Source organism: Hirundo rustica, chromosome 6 (genome assembly GCF_015227805.2).
Source record: "Hirundo rustica isolate bHirRus1 chromosome 6, bHirRus1.pri.v3, whole genome shotgun sequence".
In the NCBI taxonomy this organism is placed as follows: domain Eukaryota; kingdom Metazoa; phylum Chordata; class Aves; order Passeriformes; family Hirundinidae; genus Hirundo; species Hirundo rustica.
The window spans coordinates 23,279,368-23,298,768 of record NC_053455.1 but is presented as its reverse complement, the minus strand read 5'-3'; the positions used below and the strand labels follow the sequence as shown (position 1 = coordinate 23,298,768).

Sequence of the window (19,401 nt, the reverse complement as noted above, 5' to 3'; positions counted from 1 at the left end):
CTCATACAATCCCACACACACTACCCGCCACTCTGAACCTGCAGGCTGTCAGGGTGGGGAGGTCTGGAAGCCTGGCTGGGATGTTGGCATCAGCAAACACCCCAAAACTCCAGTGTCTAGTCCAGGTGGGCCTGGCAACCTGGAGGGGTCCTGCACAGCTGTGCTGCATGGCAGGAGGGAGACAGTGGGCCCTGACAGGTTGGTGTGTGCTGAGTGGGGCCAAGTGCGCGGTGCCCCATTTCAGCTGCACGAGTCCAAACTCACAGCTCCATACTCCAGTTCCTCACCGGCACCAGGCTATTCTCTCCAGGCTGTCTCCAGCTTCCTGGGAGATGCTGGGTTTGCCTGGAGAAGGCAGGAAGGAACCCCTGTTTAGAGGAACTGGGAATGGGGACCCCTCCAGGCTACCTTACTGGGGCTCTGTGCTGACGCGCAGGGCGCCTTTCTCTCTAGGGTGGTGCCTGCCAACATCCGCACTGGCCAGGGAGGCCAGCACCGTCAAGTGGTGTCTCATGTGGGTGAGAGATGCCAGTTTTGCAGCCCACTGAGCTCTATTGAGATCCTAAGGCAAACAGACAAAGCAAGTTAACCTGACTTCACTGGCTTCGCAGTTGTGCCCCTGGAAGCCAGGCTCCTGGGAGGAAAGTACAGAGGACATGTCCTTCATGTGCAATCACCAAGTCAAACAGTCCCAAACTGGACTGCTGTACTCTTCTGTGAGAGGTCCTACAGTTTCCAGGCCTAGACTCTCTGATGTGTTTATTGTCTACATGTTTAACATATGACCTTGACGGGGAAGAAAATGGACAGTTGCTTCAGAGGCTTTTACGGGCCTGGACGATGGCAAGAGCTTTTCTTGACTTGGGATGAGCTGTGAGCAAGAGACTCTCCTCCAGACCCTGTTCACTGTGCAGAGGTGGAGCAGAGCACACAGATGATCTGTAAATGTCTTACTCCCAAGTCTCTCTGCACAGGGATATGCTTAACTCTGGTTGCGCAGATACTTAGGAATGAGTTAACACAAAAGCTGCTTCCAGCAGCTGCCTCCTGCCAAACCAAATTGCTTGGCAGATCTGGATGCATGGGGAGGATCAAAGCCTCAGGGCTGGGCTGGCAGTGCTCTGCACTGTTTACATGTTTACATATTCATGGCACTGTTCACCCCAGACAATTTAATAATATTGAATTTTGTATTTGTTACATTTCTTAAATACCATCTAAGGAACCTCAGCTTCCTGGGGTATTCCCAATGTTTGTTGCTAGGGCAGAGAAGGCCAACTCACCGTGTAGCCATGCCTTATTATTTATTCTCTTTCTCTGTTATTGGGGTCTCTATTCCTGCAGTGGCAGCATCTTTGCACTGAGCTGACTGCTCCCTTTGTCTCTGCCTTGAGTGCAGCCTGGCTGTCCAACCAGAGGTACCAAAAAAGGTACAAACACCTTGCTTTCAAGTCTTGCCATTTGCTTTCAGCAGCAGCGACTGCAACTGTGACTTGCCTGTGAGCCAGAGTGGGCTGAGCCTCTGTGAGTCGCTGTGACAGCCCCATCACTACAAGAGTCTCAAAAAGGGAGACCTTACTTGTGCTCATGACTGTCCTCCGGGGCAGCCAGCCCACCTGGCATACTGGCATCTGAGGCTGAATGGCCCAGGAGAAAGGTGACATGGGCACTATCTCCAGTGAAGTAGGGTTGTTTCTCCAGGCAGTGACAAAGGCTCAGAGTGTCCTTCTTCCTCCCAGACTATCCTTTGCAATCCTTCGTTTGCCCTGAGTCCCCTTGAGCCTTTCTTTCCCCAGAGCACTTCCCAGTCACAACAATCCGAAGATTTCTTTTTGTCCCGTGCTAAACAATCTTCAACATCCTGTCCCTTCACTTCAGCTGCTTTGTTCTCCATCTGTAACAAAATCTCCTTAGCTAAGCACAGTGGCATTTTCCTCCTTCTTCTCAGCACTTCCTCCTTTGCTGCCTTTGACCCACTTTACTCAAGAGCCACTGCACCAAGAGAGTAGCAGGACCCCTTTACCCAGCCCCCAGCAGAAGCATCAGTATTGCTCCCCAGCCACGCAGGAAGGAGGTAGCTTGTGCAATGTGACCATACAGCTCCCACCCCCAGAAAGCTCTTGGACACAACAGGAAGCCCAAGCTTTCTCTTGATTGTGTGGGGTTTTATTGCAGGCATCTTGTGGTGTTCGAACAAGGAAATAAATCACAGCTATGCTCACCTTGTTTGGATCTTGTCTGATAATCAGAAAAGTCCTGCATCATCCTGTCTGTCACTGGGTTTGAACATGCTGCCTTTCACCGAGCACATTTTCCTGTCCTCTCCTCCCTGCTGATCAGTGCCCTGGGACTATAACTGTGAGCATGCACAATGCTCTGGGATGGGCTTATGGTGCTGGAGGTGGTGGGGAGATAAGAGGCCGACATGGCCACGGTGTTCCGGCTTTGTCGCACTGCCATAGCACACACGGCACATTGGTGGAGGCAGCAGCAGGAGTTTTGGAGTTTTATCTGGAGAACTTTGTGCTTGAATTACTCTGGGTTATGAACCCTGGCTAGTGGAGTGATGGCTGATAACCTGGCCTTGGGGCAACAGGGTGCGGAGGAAACGCTTCAACGGGCAAAGCTCTTTTACACCTGCTGGCTGTAAGCGGTGCATGGGTTCCTCAGTGCGTGCAGCAACGTCCAGCTGTGCCTGGTGAGTTAGTATCCAGCAAGGTGCAGGCAAAAATTGGTTAGAATATGTGGGATGGCTTGACAGCATCATCTGCAGTAATTGGCGGCTCATGGCACGCGGCTGTGCGACCACGAGATGCCGGGATGTCTCTGCTCATGGTGTTTATTCTTTAAGATGTCCCTGTCACACACCCAGCTGCTGTGATTATTAATTACTATTTATACTTTGCTTTGGGTATGCACTGTACCTTTAAGGCCAATAGAGGTGGGAATCCTGTCTTCTTGGAGGCTCCCAGGCTAGGTAGGAGGGTGACAGCTGCAGTGTGTCTTGGAGGGAGTTCAGGCCACTCAGATAACATGCTATGAGCCCTTCCTCCACCCTTTGCTCCCCAGTCACACCAACAGAGGGGGCAGGCTCCCACCACTTGTTTTTCAACCCCCTTTTCTGCTTGTCCATCCTGTTTTCTTCTGAGCCCTGCAGCCTCTGCCTGGCTTTACAAGCCTCTCTGGGGTCAAGGGGAGGGATGGGATCCCTTGTGCCGTGCTGGGAGTGAATGCATTGGAGGACACCAGGAGCAGTGAGTGTGCAGGGGTATGCAGGAAGAATTTCACTCGTGCTCCTGGATCCTGCCCATAAAGTCTGTACCCCAACAGGTGCTCAGGTTATTGTGCAGATCCTCTGATAGTATGGGCAGGATAGTGATGACGTCACTTGGCCAGGCAGTGATGACTTCTCAGTGCAGGGGAGTTATTTCTTTGTGTCCACAGCAGTGTCCCCTGCGTGATAGCTCTGCTGCTGAACTCTGGCTCTCTGGTCTCCTTCCCAATGAACCCCAACAGTCCCTGGTTAGCTGGAGGTAGATGTCCATCATGTTGTGTGTGTAGAGAGGGAACATGGAACCATGCTACAATCAGCGCTGCTGACAAAGAGTGGGTTGAGATGGTCATGAGACTACCAAAGGGCCATGTTGCTGGCTTGAACTTTCCCCTGATGCATGGCTGCTTCAGGCACAGCCATCTCTTGTGCCTGAAGTGGGTTTTGGCTGTGGAGTTGTGCTAGCTCACATGCCTCAGGTGCTTTTCTGCTGTAGTTTTCCAAGGCCAGCCTGAGTTGCAAGCTCAGAGAAAGGAGGGGTGTGAAAGTAGGGCCAAGTTCCAGTTCTGCACTCTGAGGCTTAGGAGCTCGCTGTTCTGTTGTAAGCCTCAGAGCTGCAAGCTTTCCCATCTCCCTGCTTGATAGGAGGAAAAGCAAAGTCCAGGAAGGTGGAGGGGTTCTATTGGCATGCAGGACAAGATCCTCATCAGATAGATGCTGTCCTTCTGCCCTGCTGGCACCATTGTGATGCCCAAGAAGTGCAGTGGACTTGGCCTCTTCTGTCTGGCCAGGCATCTGGGAAGAGCCATCTTTCTCCTGGTGGTAGTCAGCAGCCACATCCTCCTCACCAGCACAGGACCCAGAGGTGCAGTGGGCCTGTCTGAAGCAAGGGAAAAGGCCCTCAGGGGGTGTGTCCCTGCAGATGAGGCCCAGCCAAGCAGCACCAGAGCCTGGCAAAATCCTGCTGGCCCTGGTTGTACAGGTTTAATAATGTTGTAGTGTTCACTGAACTCATGGTCCACTCCACAGATTGCACTGATTTGTGAGGGTCTAATGCCTCTTCCTGTTCCCAGCTTGCAAGGGAGGTGAGGAATCTCCATCAGCCTGGCATGTGGGGAGGGCAACCCGCTCACACAGGCAGGAGGATTCATGCTCTGACTCTGTTTCGTCCCTGCGGTACTGCCTGCTTCCTTTTTGTGTTCTCACACATACTGCGGTAAAACATGTGCACCTTGTGTTTGGAGAAAACAACAAACCCACGTCATGTGTTTTCGCTTTCTCTGTTTCGTTGCCTCCACGTGTTAGAAATGTGCAGCATCTGTGCACTTTCCGACTGGTACAAACAGATCATGCTTGGTCACCAGTGGAGATGGCAACAGATGGTTTGCATGGGCACCACAAAAATATTGTTTGGAGGGGTTTGGTGAAGTGGATTACCCCCTGATTTCCAGACACACCTTTTGGGGAAGGCAGTTTGGCTAGAGGAACCCTGGGGCAGTTTCTAGACAGCAGGGTTAAACAGTGTTTTTCTGAAATGTGCCTGGCAAATGTTTGAGACTGGAAACTGTGTCAGAGGCTCTTGCCCATGCTGGGCACCAACCTGTCGACCGAGGCGCTGCTGGGGATGTGGCTGCAGAGGTTTGGCCTATTGCTCACCGCTGGCAGGGATGGCAGGGTCGTGCTTTTGCTAATTTGCTGGCACATCTCTCCTCTGGGCAGTGCTGAGGGCCTCCTCACCTGCAGCCTGAGGCTGCTAAAGAGACCGTGCTTGCCCCACTATTTCAGTAGCTGGCATGCGAGGAATGCTGGCCGGGGCAAAGAACCCTTGGCAGCACAGGAACCTGGGGTGACCCATGCCTGCCCCGAGATGAACCAGCCCACGGGCCAGCACTGAGTACTGATGAGAGCAGCAGGGGCCCCCCCAGGTCCTTTCCCAGGGAGCGGCATGGGCCGTGAGCTGCGGCAGTCCTTGGCTGTCCCCTCTGCTCTGACGGGCAGTTCAGAAATAGCAGCTGGCCCAGTTCTCCCGCCCCCGTGGCCCAGATCTCTAAGAACGGAGGTTGCTCGCGCAGCAACAGCAACAGCAGCAGCATCAAGCGCTGCATTTAGCCCATGAGCTCAAACAGAGGGAGAGGCTGCCAGCAGGATCCCAGCCTGGCTGGGTGACGCTCCTGCCTGGAGACTGCGCTGCAGGCTCTGTTTGTTGCTGTAAACACGCTCCCTGCTGCAGCTTCCCTGTTACTATCTATAGCCGCGATCTCTTGGCTCCCGTGCAAGGCGAGTCTGCGGTCTGGCTCCCACCTTAGCCTGACCTGAGCCAGGGCTGCCTGACATCCCCGTCGTGGGTGGGTGTCTCCGGGCTTCGCTGCAACAAGGATCAAAACAAAACCCAAACTGGAGGAAAGGACGAGCCTCGCCCCTCTTTCTCCTCCTCGGTGGTTTCCCGGTGGCCTCTTGCCCATGCTTTTGGCGGCTATCCCAGCCTCCCCCGAACACTGCTCCCAAGCTCTCCCAACTTTCCCGGGGGGGCTGCGGCCCCTCAGGCTTCCCTGCAGGGCTTCCCGCCGTCCTGTGCCATTGCCCTCACTCTCGATGATTACAAATGTACATAATAGTCAATAGTGACACACGAGCGTAACGCGCTCCTCGCTGCAGGGAGGGGTGTAAGCTGAGCTTTCCGTGCGTGGGGCCCGCCGAGTACCTGTGCCCAGCTACGGGCAGACCCCGCTCACTGCTGGAGATGGGGCTTGACTTGCAGCGCAAAGCGCACCCCCGGCCGGCAGGGCCCCTTCTTCTCCGCCTTCCTTGGAGACCTTGCTCCGCGGCAAGGCTGTGCGGGGCCCCGCTGAGGGGAGGGGGTCACCTGCGGCGGGTCGGCGGCCTCAAGGGCAGTGTCGGTGTCCCCGAGCCCTCGCAGAGTCCCGCCAGGCGCGGGGGGAGGGGCCGTCGCGTCCCGAACCGTCCCGTCCGGTCCCGTCCCGCGCGCCGCCCGCCCGCCCGCCGCACTTGGCTGGAGCCTGGAGCGCTTCCCGTCAGTCACGCCCCCTCGCACAGGATGTATCCCATATAAGGATATCTGCGTCAGTGGGTTCCCGAGCCCGGCCGTGCCACTCCGCGCGGGGGGGAAGCTCCCCGGCCGCTCCCGCCTGCTCTGCCCCGGGACCCCCCCGCCCCTGCGGCCGGCCCCCGCCCCGTGCCGTGTGTCTCTTCCGGGGGGGGCGGTGGCAGACGGAGCGCGGGGCGGCTCCGAGGAGGCGCGGGGCGGGCGCGGGGCGGGCGCCCCCCCCCGTGGGCGCGGGTGGCGCGTCCCCGGTGACGTCGGCAATAGGGTATAAAAGGGAGGCACGGCGCGGTACTCCAGCAGCTCAGGCAGCCCCGGCGGTGGAGCGGATAGACGCGCGGCGCGGACCGGGCACAGGGACGCACGCAGCCGACCCCTCCTCGCTTCCTCCCCAAGGACGCTTCGCCACCGTCGCTTCACCTCTCACCTCCGGCTTGCGCGCACCGAGCCGACATGATGTACCAGGGCTTCGCCGGAGAGTACGAGGCGCCGTCCTCCCGCTGCAGCAGCGCTTCCCCGGCCGGGGACAGCCTCACCTATTACCCCTCCCCGGCGGACTCGTTCTCCAGCATAGGCTCGCCTGTCAACCCGCAGGTGAGTCGCCGAGCGTGCCGGCTGCGCTCTTGGCCGGGGCAGGAGCGCTCAGGAGGGGACGGGACGGCAGCGGGTGGCGCGGGGCCGGCCGTGTCCGCGGAGGAGGTCGGGTCGGGGACTGGCATGGGGAGCGGCCCCGGTGCCGAGGTGTGGCGGTCGGGGGGTGCCGTAGCCCGGGCCGCGCTCTGCGACGGGTGTGTAAAGCGGCTTCATTGATAAAACGCGAGTTCATTGAGGAGACTCCGGAGCAGCGTCTGCGTCAGCGCGGACGTCAGAGATATTTATAACAGGCCGCTCTCGTGTGGAGCCGGCGCTGGCAGCGCGGCGCCGCGGCCCCGGGGACGGCGGGGAGCGGCCCGGGCGCTCCGCTGACGGCAGCCCCCCCTTCCTCTGACCTACAGGACTTCTGCACCGACCTGGCCGCCTCCAGCTCCAGCTTCGTGCCTACGGTGACGGCCATCTCCACCAGCCCCGACCTGCAGTGGCTGGTGCAGCCTACTCTCATCTCTTCGGTGGCCCCCTCCCAGAGCCGCGGGCACCCCTACGGCGTCTCGGCGCCCGCCCCCACCACCTACTCCCGCCCCGCAGTGCTGAAGGCGCCGGGCGGCCGCGGGCAGAGCATTGGCCGCCGGGGCAAAGTCGAACAGGTGAGTGCGGATTGGAGTTGTTGGGGAAATTGGGGGGACGGGCCGCCAGCGGTTTTCCCTGGCCGGGGGGAACCGGGCTGGCAGCGGGACTGAACGGCCTTTCTCTGCCCGCAGCTGTCCCCGGAGGAGGAGGAAAAGAGAAGGATCCGCCGGGAACGGAACAAAATGGCAGCGGCCAAGTGCCGCAACCGGCGGCGGGAGCTCACCGACACGCTGCAGGCGGTAAGTGCTGCCTGGGAGGTGGCGGGGGAAGAGGGAGTACCCGGGGCGGGGATGACAGGAGGAAGGGGACTCCAGCTGGGAGTGATGCCGGCCCTGGCTGACAGCCCGCTCTCTCTGCAGGAGACCGACCAGCTGGAGGAGGAGAAGTCCGCGCTGCAGGCGGAGATTGCTAACCTGCTGAAGGAGAAGGAGAAGCTGGAGTTTATCCTGGCGGCCCACCGGCCCGCCTGCAAGATGCCCGAGGAGTTGTGCTTCTCCGAGGAGCTGGCAGCTGCCAGTGCCGCTACCGCGCTGGACCTGGGCACCCCCAGCCCCCCCATGACAGAGGAGGCCGCCTTTGCTCTGCCGCTGATGCCTGAAGCGCCGCCGGCCGTGCCTCCCAAGGAGACCGGCAGCAGCGGGCTGGAGCTCAAGGCTGAACCCTTCGACGACCTGCTCTTCACGGGGCCGCGGGAGGCCTCCCGCTCTGTGCCCGACATGGACCTGCCTGGGGCTTCTTCCTTCTACCCGTCGGACTGGGAGTCGCTGACGGCCGGGACCAGCGGTGAGCTGGAGCCCCTCTGCACCCCTGTGGTGACCTGCACCCCGTGTCCCAGCACCTACACCTCCACCTTCGTCTTCACCTACCCCGAGGCAGAAGCCTTCCCCAGCTGCGCTGCCGCGCACCGGAAGGGCAGCAGCAGCAATGAGCCCTCGTCTGACTCCCTCAGCTCCCCCACCCTCCTGGCCTTGTGAAGGGCTCCAGCGTTGACTGACTGCTGGGCCCCCTCCCCTGCCCACTCACCCCCACGGACTTGCAGCTGTGCCCCATGGGGCTCCCCAGGCTTGGGGAGGGCCCTGCCATCGCCACCCCCTGTCTGGCCTGGCGCCCCGGGGCCTGGCAGAGCGTCATGCACCGAGGTCTCTTACCTCTTCCAGAGATGTAGCAAATCGCATGGAGTTTGTCTTGTCCCCAGTGGCCCATCCATGAGAGCTGGTAGTCTGTAGCATGTCCCACATGGCTGGGTAGGTGACTCCCTCCCCTCCTTAGTATCACTAGCATTAACTAATTAATCTCTTGGTTTTAAATTATTGGAATTTAACCTGGTGCTGGGTATCTCCAACTCGTATCTAGTGCAGCTGATTAACAATAACTACTGTGTTCCTGGCAATATCGTGTTCTGATGACTTAGCAATGACCCATCTTACGTGGGGGGAAAGAGACTCTATTTTATTTTCTAGTAGGTAGATAAATAGCTATATCCATGTACTGTAGTTCTACATTGATGTTCATTGTAACTTTACTGATCATGCATTGTTGAGGTGGTCTGAATGTTCTGACATAAGTTTTCCATGAAAACGTTTTTATTGTGTTTTTAATTTATTTATTAAGATGGATTCTCAGATATTTATATTTTTATTTTATTTTTTTCTACCTTGAGGTCTTTTTTGACATGTGGAAAGTGAATTTGGATGAAACTTAAGCATTGTTTGCTTATTATTGTTCAGAGACATTGTCAATAAAAGCATTTAAGTTGACTGCTGGAGCTGTCCTTGTGTTACCTTTTGCACTTGCTTCCCTGCAACCTCAAAGGGGTTCCCTAGCCTCTAATTTTGTCTGGGCTTTATAAACTGCAGACAACTGCAATCTGCCTGAGGCTTAGGGTGCATCAGGGTGGGAATACCATTTAGGCCAGCCCTGTCCTTGTCCTGGTGCTAGTCAGGGCTGGCTGTGGTTACACCCATCCTGGTAGGTAGCAGGGTCACTCCCTATGGCCTTTCCCAGCTGATCTGTCTGGGTCTGGTCCCTTTCTGTGTCTGTGTGTCACCTGCTGTGGCCTTTCACCAGCTAACTGGAGGTCTTGCTAGAAAGGTGATGAAAGGACACCTCTAGGCTGGGGCATATATGATTATTTCCAGCAGCCCAGCTTCCTTCTTCCTGGCTCTGGGTGTCCCTGATGTGGTATGGCTCCTCTAGGAGTAGCTATGGCCTACCTTCTTTAGATGTGAGGGGAGGAGAAAGGCTTCTGCACTCCTCAATTTGGGCTGAGTGGTATAAGGCAAACCACTGGCTCTTCAGTTTCCATTAAAGCCAGCCCAATCCTTGAATAAATGAGTTATAGCAAATGGCACACACATTCTAGGAATGTGCTGCCTCCTCAGGCTCTCTGAAAATGTGGTCTCTCCTGCTGAGTTAGCTGAGAGGGGCTGCTACCCTCTGTTCCCCCCTGCTACTTGTGCAGTGAAATGTGCTCTGCTGCCAGGACAGCAGCTGGGCCAGGTTATCCCTGCATGCAGAGCAGTAGTCTGCTCCCTCCCTAGCAGCTACACATGAAGGGTCCCCTGAGAGTAGCAAGGCTTCCCTGACAGCCTCCAGCCCTGTCGCTCCAATTTGAGAACTCCTTTTTCAAAGTGAAAATAAAGGTGTCGCCTGTGCTGGCACATGTGTACAGCCAAAAGCCATCTTGACACTACAGTCTCAGGGCATCTCTGTAGGCTGGCATTCAGAGTTGGGTTTCTCTAAGTCCCCATTTCCTGGTCACTGCAGCAGGCTCTGCTTTTTTCCACCCCTTCCCTAATCAGAACACACAGGCTGTATCTCATCTCAGTAGTGAGTATTGCAGCTCCATGACTTGCTCAACAAGGCCTGCCCTGTTTAAAAGCAAATATTACAAGCACAGTTTCTCATCTCTCAACATTAATCTGTAGGCAGAGCTGACAAGTGACAAAGACTAATCCCACTTGCTACTGAGAAGCAGCTACTTTCACGTTGCCACTTGAGTTTACACAGGCAACACCCAGGTGCAGCAAATGCATAGTAGCACTGAACCATGAAGCAGTCATGTAGGTGGTAGGTGATGCTACAAGAGAGTCAGACTTATGTGACAAAAAACCCTGTCAAGTCAGTAAATCTAGAATCACGATGTGCTGTCTTGCTGAAAGACCATCAAGTTCAGAGCTTAACAATTCAGGTCTCTGGGAGCCCATGCATGCTGCTGAAATCACCAGACATTCAGCAGAGGCACAAAGGAACAGGGGTCCACAAAGTCCAAAAATACCACAGTTCCCTCCGAGTAGGCAGAGTGATCCTGGCCCCATCATCTCTCGTGATCACTGGACAGACTAAAATAAAATCTAGAGCTAAATTCAGAGAGACAGCAGTTCCTGCAGCCTAACCAAGGCTTCTCTTTCTAACAGAAGTGATAGCAAGTGCCAAGTCTATGTAAGCTTTTGCATTTGTTATGCAAAGATGTCAAATTCAGGGGTGGCACTATCTAAGACACGTTATGTCTAACCCCGGGCTCAAGCCTTACTCCTTGCCTTCAGCCACAAAGAACCCAGAATTCAGGATGTGCTTAATAAAATTTATGCTGTGTTACGAACGTGATTTATCTGCTTCCTAGCGTTTAAGAATTATGCAGTGAAGTCGCACTTAAAACAGGGGGAACCTTGCCACTATCTTCAACTGAGGGATAATGCAGCAATCTCTGCCCGCAGTGTGTTACAAGCATGTGCTTCAATTACAAGCTGTATCTGATACATCACAGAGATACCGGCACAAAGCTTTGTGAAACACAACAATGGAACGAGATAAGACACGTAGGGAACGCTCGTGTTATTTCTGATGCTTCCTTAGCTCCTGATCCTTCTCAGGGCAGCAGCGTAATTAATTCTTAGAAATGCAATTCAACACAACGCAAGGCACAGTGGAATTGTTGTTACGAATTACAGAAAACAGAGGTGTGAAACAACGGGAAGATCCTGACACGCGTTTATGGTAGACTGAAGGAGGGCAGCCCAGCACAGCGGTACCCGGGTACAGGAGGGCGCTGCGGATCTCGGTGCTGACAGCAGCCTAGTCCCGACCCGCTCCTGTGCGCGACCCCCGCCCCGCCCTCACCCCGCCTGCGGCGCTCGTGCCCCCGGGCCGCGGCGGGGCGGCCGCCGCCGGTACCTGAGATCAGCGCGAGGCTCCCGCGGCGGGCCGGCCCCGGCGCGGCCCCGCGGGCCCCTCACGGCGGGCACGGCCCGGCCCGGCCCGGCCCGGCTCGGCCCCGCCCCGCCCCGCCGCGCCTGCGCGTGTTTACTGTTTGGTTGCCGGGGCGCCGCGCGCGGGCGCGCCGGGGACGTGACGTGACGTCCCGCTCCCCGCGGGGACGCCGCGAGCCAGCGGCGTGACGCGCGCGCTTCCGGCCGTGCCCATATATGGCAAGGCGGCGGCGCGGCGCTTCCCGGGCGGCGGGACGGGCACCGGGACGGGCCCAGGCAGCGTCCCCGCGGCGTCCCCGTTCCTCCTGGTCCGGCGCTCTCGTTGCCTTTGCGGGGCGAGGTGTCAGGAGAAGGAATGGGGATTTCACGCAGTTGGGTGTCGAGTCCCAGGTGAGCTCACAGGTAACGGTTTGTAGCTCTCGCTGTCCCTAACTAGGATTCTGTGGCATCACCCCTCCGCCTGGAAATCTCCACAGTCAGCTCTGAGCTGGAAGAATTGATCCGTGGTGGTGGGAAAATAAATCAAATCAAACCACGCCCCCCCTCCTCCCCCTACATACACAGTTAACAACTGACTTTTATCTCCAGTAGGTGGAAGAAAATAATTACCCCTTTTATATATATATATATTTACTACAGTTGCAGCACAAGAACTGCGCTGTGAATGTGGCGGCAGTGAGCCGGGCGACCAGGCACCTACACCCTTGAACACTCGCTCACTTGCTGTGCCAGTTTTCCTGACGTTTGTCCTTTTGTTACTTTTTGCTACTATATTGTTACAAAAATCTGATTCTAGTGCTTTCTGTCAAAATAGAACCGGAAGCCTGCCAACAAGAAAGTTATCAGAGCCACTGGACAGTAAAAAAAAAAAAAAAAAAAAAAAAAAAAAAAAAAAAAAAAAAAAAAAAAAAAAAAAAAAAGATTATTCAGAGGAGATAAGGTTCTGGAAAAAACTAAGTTAGTATTTTGCTCTCACTGTAGAGGATCTTAAGAATATTCCTGTATTTAAACTTGATTTTGTGAAATATTTATCAGAGGATATGTTTCAAGCTAAAGGTCTGTAGAAAAGGTAGTGAAGTAAATGGCTAAAATAAAAAGCGTTGAATAATTGGACTGCATTATATTCATCCAGGGGTTCTAAGAGAAGTCAAGACTTAAACAGCTGAGATGCTTACTAATGGCTTTTGTGTAATATTACATTTAGAAGGGCTTTGACAACAGAGAATGGGAAGATAGTTAATATGCCAATTAAAAAAAAAAAAAAAGAAAGAAAGACAAAAAGACACATGAAAAGTTAAGTTCTGTAGAGCTGCTGAGCAATGAACCTGTTCTCTGTACCAGCCAAGTTAGTGAAAATTTTAAAGAGGTGAACTAGTGGGTGCAGGGAGAAAATGGGGTACCATGAGAGCTGGCAGAGCCTTTCTAATGAGAACTCCTGGTCTCACACATTGTTTGGAGTCCTGTGAGGAGTCAGCAAAGCGTGTGGACAAGAGACATTCAGCTGATATTTTCTACTTGGGTTTCTAAAAAGTATTCAACAAAATCTTTGAGCAAAATCTTCTGAAGAAACTGTATAATAAGAGAAGTTTTCATGTGGATAGATGACACTGCATTAAAGAGAGGTCTCTGTAAGATGGAGCAAAAATATTTCTTGGTAGAATGAGTCAATATGCAAAGTTCCACAAGGATCTGAATTCCACAGCCTGTGGACTGAGAGCAAAGGTAGTAAAATGTCACAATACAAAGCGAGTGGGTGGTACAATTTGATTACATACATTTAAAGTGTTTTAAATGGGAGATAAGCAATTCATTTCAATCATACAGTAACAGCCTAGAAGCTGATTTATCACTTGGGAACAAGATCTTGGCATAATAATAGTTCTGTGAAAACCTCGGTTCAAGGCTTGGTAAATGACCAAATCGAGTGTTAGGAGATAAGGAATAAGAGCAAAAGAATAAAAGCAGAGAGTGTCATTATGGCACAGGATAAATCCATGGTGTGCCAGTGCTTTGAATGTTGTGTGCAGTTCTGATCTTTAGAAGGATACAAAGCGCCGTAAGAGGTTCAGACAGTAAGTAGATAAATGTTAGGAAGTGTGGGACAGCTTCTATGTCAGAAGTAGGTAAGTTAACTAGGACTCTTCAGCTTCACAGACACAAGTTAGGGGAGATTTCTTTCAGTGTTAGAATGATGTACATCAAGCAAAACTTGGGGAAACATGGAATAAACCAGAACTTGACAAGATAGCTCATCCCATGTTGTGGGCACTTGTAGAAAACTTTTTTGCCTGATTTCGTGGATACTCCAAGGTGTTTGTTTGTTTGTGTGTTTTTGAGATGAAAAGTCCTGAAAATGAACACAAATAAAAGTAGTGAGGACTATTAAATACACAACCTTTGTCTGTGCAAGTCCTGATTTTGAAATTTCTGGGGCCTTAGGAAATACTGTGATGAAGCAGCACAACACATTGACCACTGACTCTGTCCTTACTGCTTTCTTCAAGTGGTTGCTATCAGGTAGTGTCAGAAGGCTGGCTGATAACAGAGGGGCAAAAGTTGTCCTTGATTTCACCAAATATGACTATTTCTGTGTGGGTTTGTAAGGATTTAGTTGAACTTTCGCTCTTTCCTGTGCTTCCATATTGTAATGGTGTTTGGAATTTGTTTAAATTACCAAAAGATGTGATCTCATATGTCCGTGCACCTTATCTGTTCAGATCTTTTGCTGATAAGGTTGTTCTTTGGAGCTGCATCCGGTAGCCTTTCCAGGCAGAGGTAGGCTGGTGACCCAGTGAGGTGCTGAAGTGAAACCAACAACACCCATTCTTCTCATTTGGAAACAGCGGATGTTCACAAGGGACCTGGATATTATATCAACAGGATATGATGAGAAAACAAAAGAAGGCTGTAACTAGCATGTGGACAATGTATCTTTATTATTTCCAATTAAGGAGCTATTGTTCCGTGGTGTGGTGTCCTGTCCCCTGCCATGCCCCTGGCATCTTTAGTGTGCACAACAGATTTTCAGCTCTTCTTCACTGATTAGATTTGAGCTCTGTTTTTGTACAAATGTTTTGTATCTTGGTTTGTTGGCTATGGACAACCAGCTGCAACATTAAAGGAGTAATTTTAATTCTGATTGCATTGCATATTCCACTTGGTAAGGATTGAGTGCTTTTTAAATAGCCCATCTTGAATCTTCTCATGCTTGGGAAGAAGGGAAGAGAAACCAACTCATAATATAGTATTTATCTAGTTTTGTTTGCAAAATTAAATATTTCCCCTGAATGGGTAATGGTATTTCAAAGGCCACAAAATACAGTAACGGTGTTAGTCTTAAAGCATATCATCTGAAAGGTACATGAATTCAGATACTGAGAGGGTATTTTGGTTTTTAAATAAAACATTATTTTGACACTGCTTTGAAGTATATTGGTGCTTCAGCATGAGAGTGATGAAATTCCTGCTATGAAGCATTTGAATTCTAATTGTAGGAAAAACAACAGTTGTCAGTAGCACACGGTGGAGAAGGACAAGCTCTGTTACAGCATTTAGGCATGTGGTATGGCATTTGAACTAAAATAGTAATGTAACCTAAATGATGATGTGTCACTAACCTCGAGGACACCAGGGAAGATAAAGTAATACACTGTCATTACATAAGAACTGAGTACAAAGCCAAGAATGGGGTTTCGGCACAGATAAGGATTTCGCTCCAGGACTTTCAAAGAATTCAGCTCTTCAAAGCTTTAACTATCCATGGGCCTCTCAGATCCTCCCATCATCTTCATTCTCCTCCCTCCCCCCACGCCCCACATGGCTGTGTTTTTTTGCTGCTATTTGTCAGCAATTTCCAGGCGCCACAAACTTGGTTACCTTGGCTATGCCTGTGCTGCTGAATCAAAGAGGGCAGGAATCAAGCTTGGGGCATTTGTCTCCAGGTTTTCCACTGTGCTCTGCTACACAGTAATAATTCTGGTTTCTAAAACAGTTTTCGTGTGTGTTAACCAGCAATCTCCAAGATGATGGTTGGGTGTATTTCAGAGGGTAGAATGAGTCCAATGAGCAGTGAGCAAGACTGTGGGACTGGACCCCCTCCACTTTTCCGAGTGATCCAGCAACATCTCAGCAGGTTTCATACTGTCAAACACACCTCTGTGCTGTGGCATAGGACAAGTCCTTTAGCTTCATGTTGTAAATCATCCCTCTGGGCTATGGCACAAGTTCTCTTTTATTAAAATCTGTCTGTTTGAAATAACACTCCTGAAATAATAGGAGTTACTTGGGACCATGTGCAGTTTGGAGGTGACCACCATCCAAGTGCTGTGTAGTGTGGGTGTGGTGAGTGACTGCCCAGCCCTTCCACCACAGAACAGTTCCTGGCCCAGCTTCACTTTGCATTGTAGATGCTGCCTGTGTCAGGTATAAACAAGCTCTGGCAGGTTTGAGGATTTACCTTGTTGCAAGGGTTGTGTAACGTGTTCAGTGCTCCCAAAGGAATCCCCATGACTGCAGTGTTTGATAAATTATCTCCAAATCATCCTAAATATGAGGTGGAATTTAAGGGAAATATGAACTGATGTTTTTCACTGAATGGCAGATACATAGCTGTAATTGGTAGTGAAATAACACTCATGGAAACATGTTATTCTACCTGGATGCATATTTTCAAGATCTTTGTATCTGCCTGGAAGCTAAGTCAAGGGGCATAGCAAGCTGATGGGATGGTTTCCACACTTTAGGAGCCACAGAATAATAGTCACACGAGCTACCTATGCCTTCTCCTTCAGAAGGGATGATTCTGATTAGGAACATCTAGTTGAGAAAAGTTTTATCCATATCTATGTACCTTTAGGTTCCAAGGGCAAATACTTCACTAGATCTTAGTCCCCATACAGTTAGTCAAGACCTAATGAAATTCTTTTTATTGTTGTTTTAGTCCTTATTGCAGAAAGGCACTAAGGGAATGCAAGACTCTTGCTCATTACATCAAAATAGTATTAACATGGCTTTTTCATAAACCTGTCATATAGTCATATGTCATTAACATAAGTCAAGATTTGCCAAGAAAGCTTTAGCACTTCAGAATTGAGGCCTTTTTTTCCCCTGTATCTTTTAAAACCTATAATTTGAGAAAGATTTTATTGTGCAAGTACTTTCATGCCAAAACAAATGCAACTTATTTGCTTATTCCTTACAGAGTAGGTAAGGATGGTTCTAGAACCAATGGGATGGTTCTGGAATGGTGATACTTCTGTGTTTGTGGTAAAAGTGTCAACCTCTTCAGTTTGCTGGCTATGTGGAATACAGTGTAACGCCATGCAGTAAAACCGAGCAAAATCTCTTTTTTCCAAATCACTTTATGACCAAAGTCAGCAATATTTTTCCACTCTGTGCCACTTTGTCACTTGCTGTTTTATCTTCAGAGAGTAACTGTGGCTGAAAACCTAAACATCAGTTGGGTGCATGTGAGAATGATTTTCATAGCTAACCTAAGGCACGTGTAGTGGCACAGGGAATGACCTCACAGCTTCCAATCTCGTAATGAATATAGCTTAATTACTGGATATTGCATGACAGTTTGTGCCCTGCAGGCAATTGGGCACAGAATGTGGTAAAGACCAGCTCTGACTCTTAAGCAAAGGTTTGTATTTCCTTTTAAGATACATTATGCGCTGAAATAATCACCTGTGTTTAAGAGAATTAAGTATTCATTACATAATGATTTCTACCTGAGGATCTTAGAGCTCCTTATGGGCACTAATGATTGAAGTGTTCTGTTCTAGTTTGCAGCTTACCATGAACCACTAAAAGCAGCATCTGAGCACTTTCCCATTAACCTCAAAAGTGACTAATACAAAATGTGTGGTTTGTTCCCCTCTCCTCTCCCTGGTGGATTTTGTGTTGCAGTGTGTTTGTGCTACAGGTGTAAGCAGCGTGGCTTGCAGTCTGAACTGGCAGGTACTGAAGGGTCCTTAGCCCTTAGGGAGCTCATTCTCCAAATTTTGGAAAATTGTGTCCCTTGCAAAGGCCAATATTACATTATTGCATGTAATATGTTTCAGGAGATCTTAAGTCAACCTTCATGTGTGGTCCTGCTATCTCTTCTGCTCTCGTTCATATAATTGTGTTTTATTCCGGGCTTGTACACAGTCACTTGCCTGACTTCTCAATTAAATGGTTCAGGAAGTTACATTGGCACAATGAATGTGTTTATGTGGGAGAGTTAGGCTGCTCTGAATCCCTGACCAAAGTTACTGCAGAACCAGTCAAGTGCTGTAGCTGACAGAACTGTATAAATTCCTGTGGAACAGCATATCCAGGACTGTTGGAGTCCAGGGCATTCCTTTGGTTGCCCTGGAGGGTCAGGGACCTGGGCAGAGGGGTCTGGGACCCCAGCCCAGAGCCCAGGGCTCAGAGAGACACTGGATTTGATTTCAGTCCATTGGAGAGGCTTCTTGCACTGCAGGAAGCATTGCAGGCAACAAGAGTGTGAAAAATAGTAGTTTAGTATATCACAGGGTGAAAAAACAGTGGGTTTGGGGTTTTTGGCATTGAAGTGAATGGGGCAAGATGGAGAATTTAGGGCGTTGTCTCCTTCTTCTTCCTTCTTGTTCCCTCACTCCATTTCTGCAGCGACGTTGGCACAAAGTAGTTAGTGAGGATTGGGTCAGAGTAAAGATGACATTTTTAGTATTAGTGATAGACATTGGTAATAAATAGTAAATAAAGAATACGTAGCAATTAGTATAAAAGATAAGGACAGCCCAGAGACAGGAGGAGTCACCAGATGTCCGAGCCGCGGCAAACATCTTTTGGACACTGAGAAAATTGTAAGATAAGAACTAATAAACAAAGCATGTAACCTCGAAGACTCAGTCTTTTCCTGCGTTTGGCACAGAGCTTTGCAGAGGGCCAGAACTCTAAAACCACCTGAATGCTGGGGAATTTAAACTCCCGAAAAGGAGCCCCTGACACAGGACCTAAGTGATTTGCCTAAGTTCAATTTGAAGTGTTCACTCTTCAGATTGTGCACTAAAATCCTTATGTTTTACCATGAAAGGGGTCAAACACTGGAGCATGTTGCCTGGAGAGGCTGTAGAACCTCCAGCCTTGGAGGTAATCAAAATTTGACTGGCTGAGCCCCTGAGCCACCCATTCTAACTGATTCTGCTTTAAGCAGGGATGAGAAGGGTGACCTTCACAGACCTCTTCCAACTTGTGTTGATGCATTGAGTGTATGAATGGCTGGATCAGTTGTGTCACAGAAAGCCAAGTAATGCCCTCGTAGTGTGTGTGAAAGCAGCTGAGTGCCACAGGATTTGTGGCAAGGAACTACTCCAGATGTATGAAATGTCTCTATGTATATGTATGAGCATCTCTAAGACCTGGATGTCATGCTCTGACAGATCTAACTAGCAATTTTAAATACTGTCTTTCCTGTCTATGGTGTGTTGCTAGTTCTCCTGGGTGCCAGCCTGTGCTGTACCCTTGCCCATGCCCAGAGCTATTAGCTAGCCAAGTGACTGGAAAGGGGCTTGTGCAGAGCTCTCTGATGCCCAGTGACAAGGACTGATGATCCCATTCTTCTTCTCCCTCCCCTGGAATAGGTGTGTTAGCCCAGGACAGGAGAGCAG

At 51.0% G+C, this 19,401-nt stretch overlaps 1 protein-coding gene across 1 annotated transcript; it reads left to right on the top strand.

Annotated features, from left to right (window-relative positions):
* Positions 1–6,639: 6,639 nt before the first annotated feature.
* On the top strand, positions 6,640–9,321 carry FOS (Fos proto-oncogene, AP-1 transcription factor subunit). Its single transcript, XM_040068472.2, has 4 exons — positions 6,640–6,926; positions 7,328–7,573; positions 7,688–7,795; positions 7,916–9,321. The coding sequence occupies exons 1-4, from the start codon at positions 6,786–6,788 to the stop codon at positions 8,528–8,530; spliced, it is 1,110 nt and encodes a 369-aa protein (XP_039924406.1). The 5' UTR covers positions 6,640–6,785; the 3' UTR covers positions 8,531–9,321.
* The last annotated feature ends 10,080 nt before the right edge of the window (positions 9,322–19,401 follow it).

Coding starts and splice junctions, on each gene's coding strand:
- FOS (XM_040068472.2), top strand. CDS start 6,786: ATGATGTACCAGGGCTTCGCCGGAGAGTACGAGGCGCCGTCCTCCCGC. Junction 6,927..7,327: donor GCTCGCCTGTCAACCCGCAG/GTGAGTCGCCGA, acceptor TCTGACCTACAG/GACTTCTGCACCGACCTGGC. Junction 7,574..7,687: donor GCCGGGGCAAAGTCGAACAG/GTGAGTGCGGAT, acceptor CTCTGCCCGCAG/CTGTCCCCGGAGGAGGAGGA.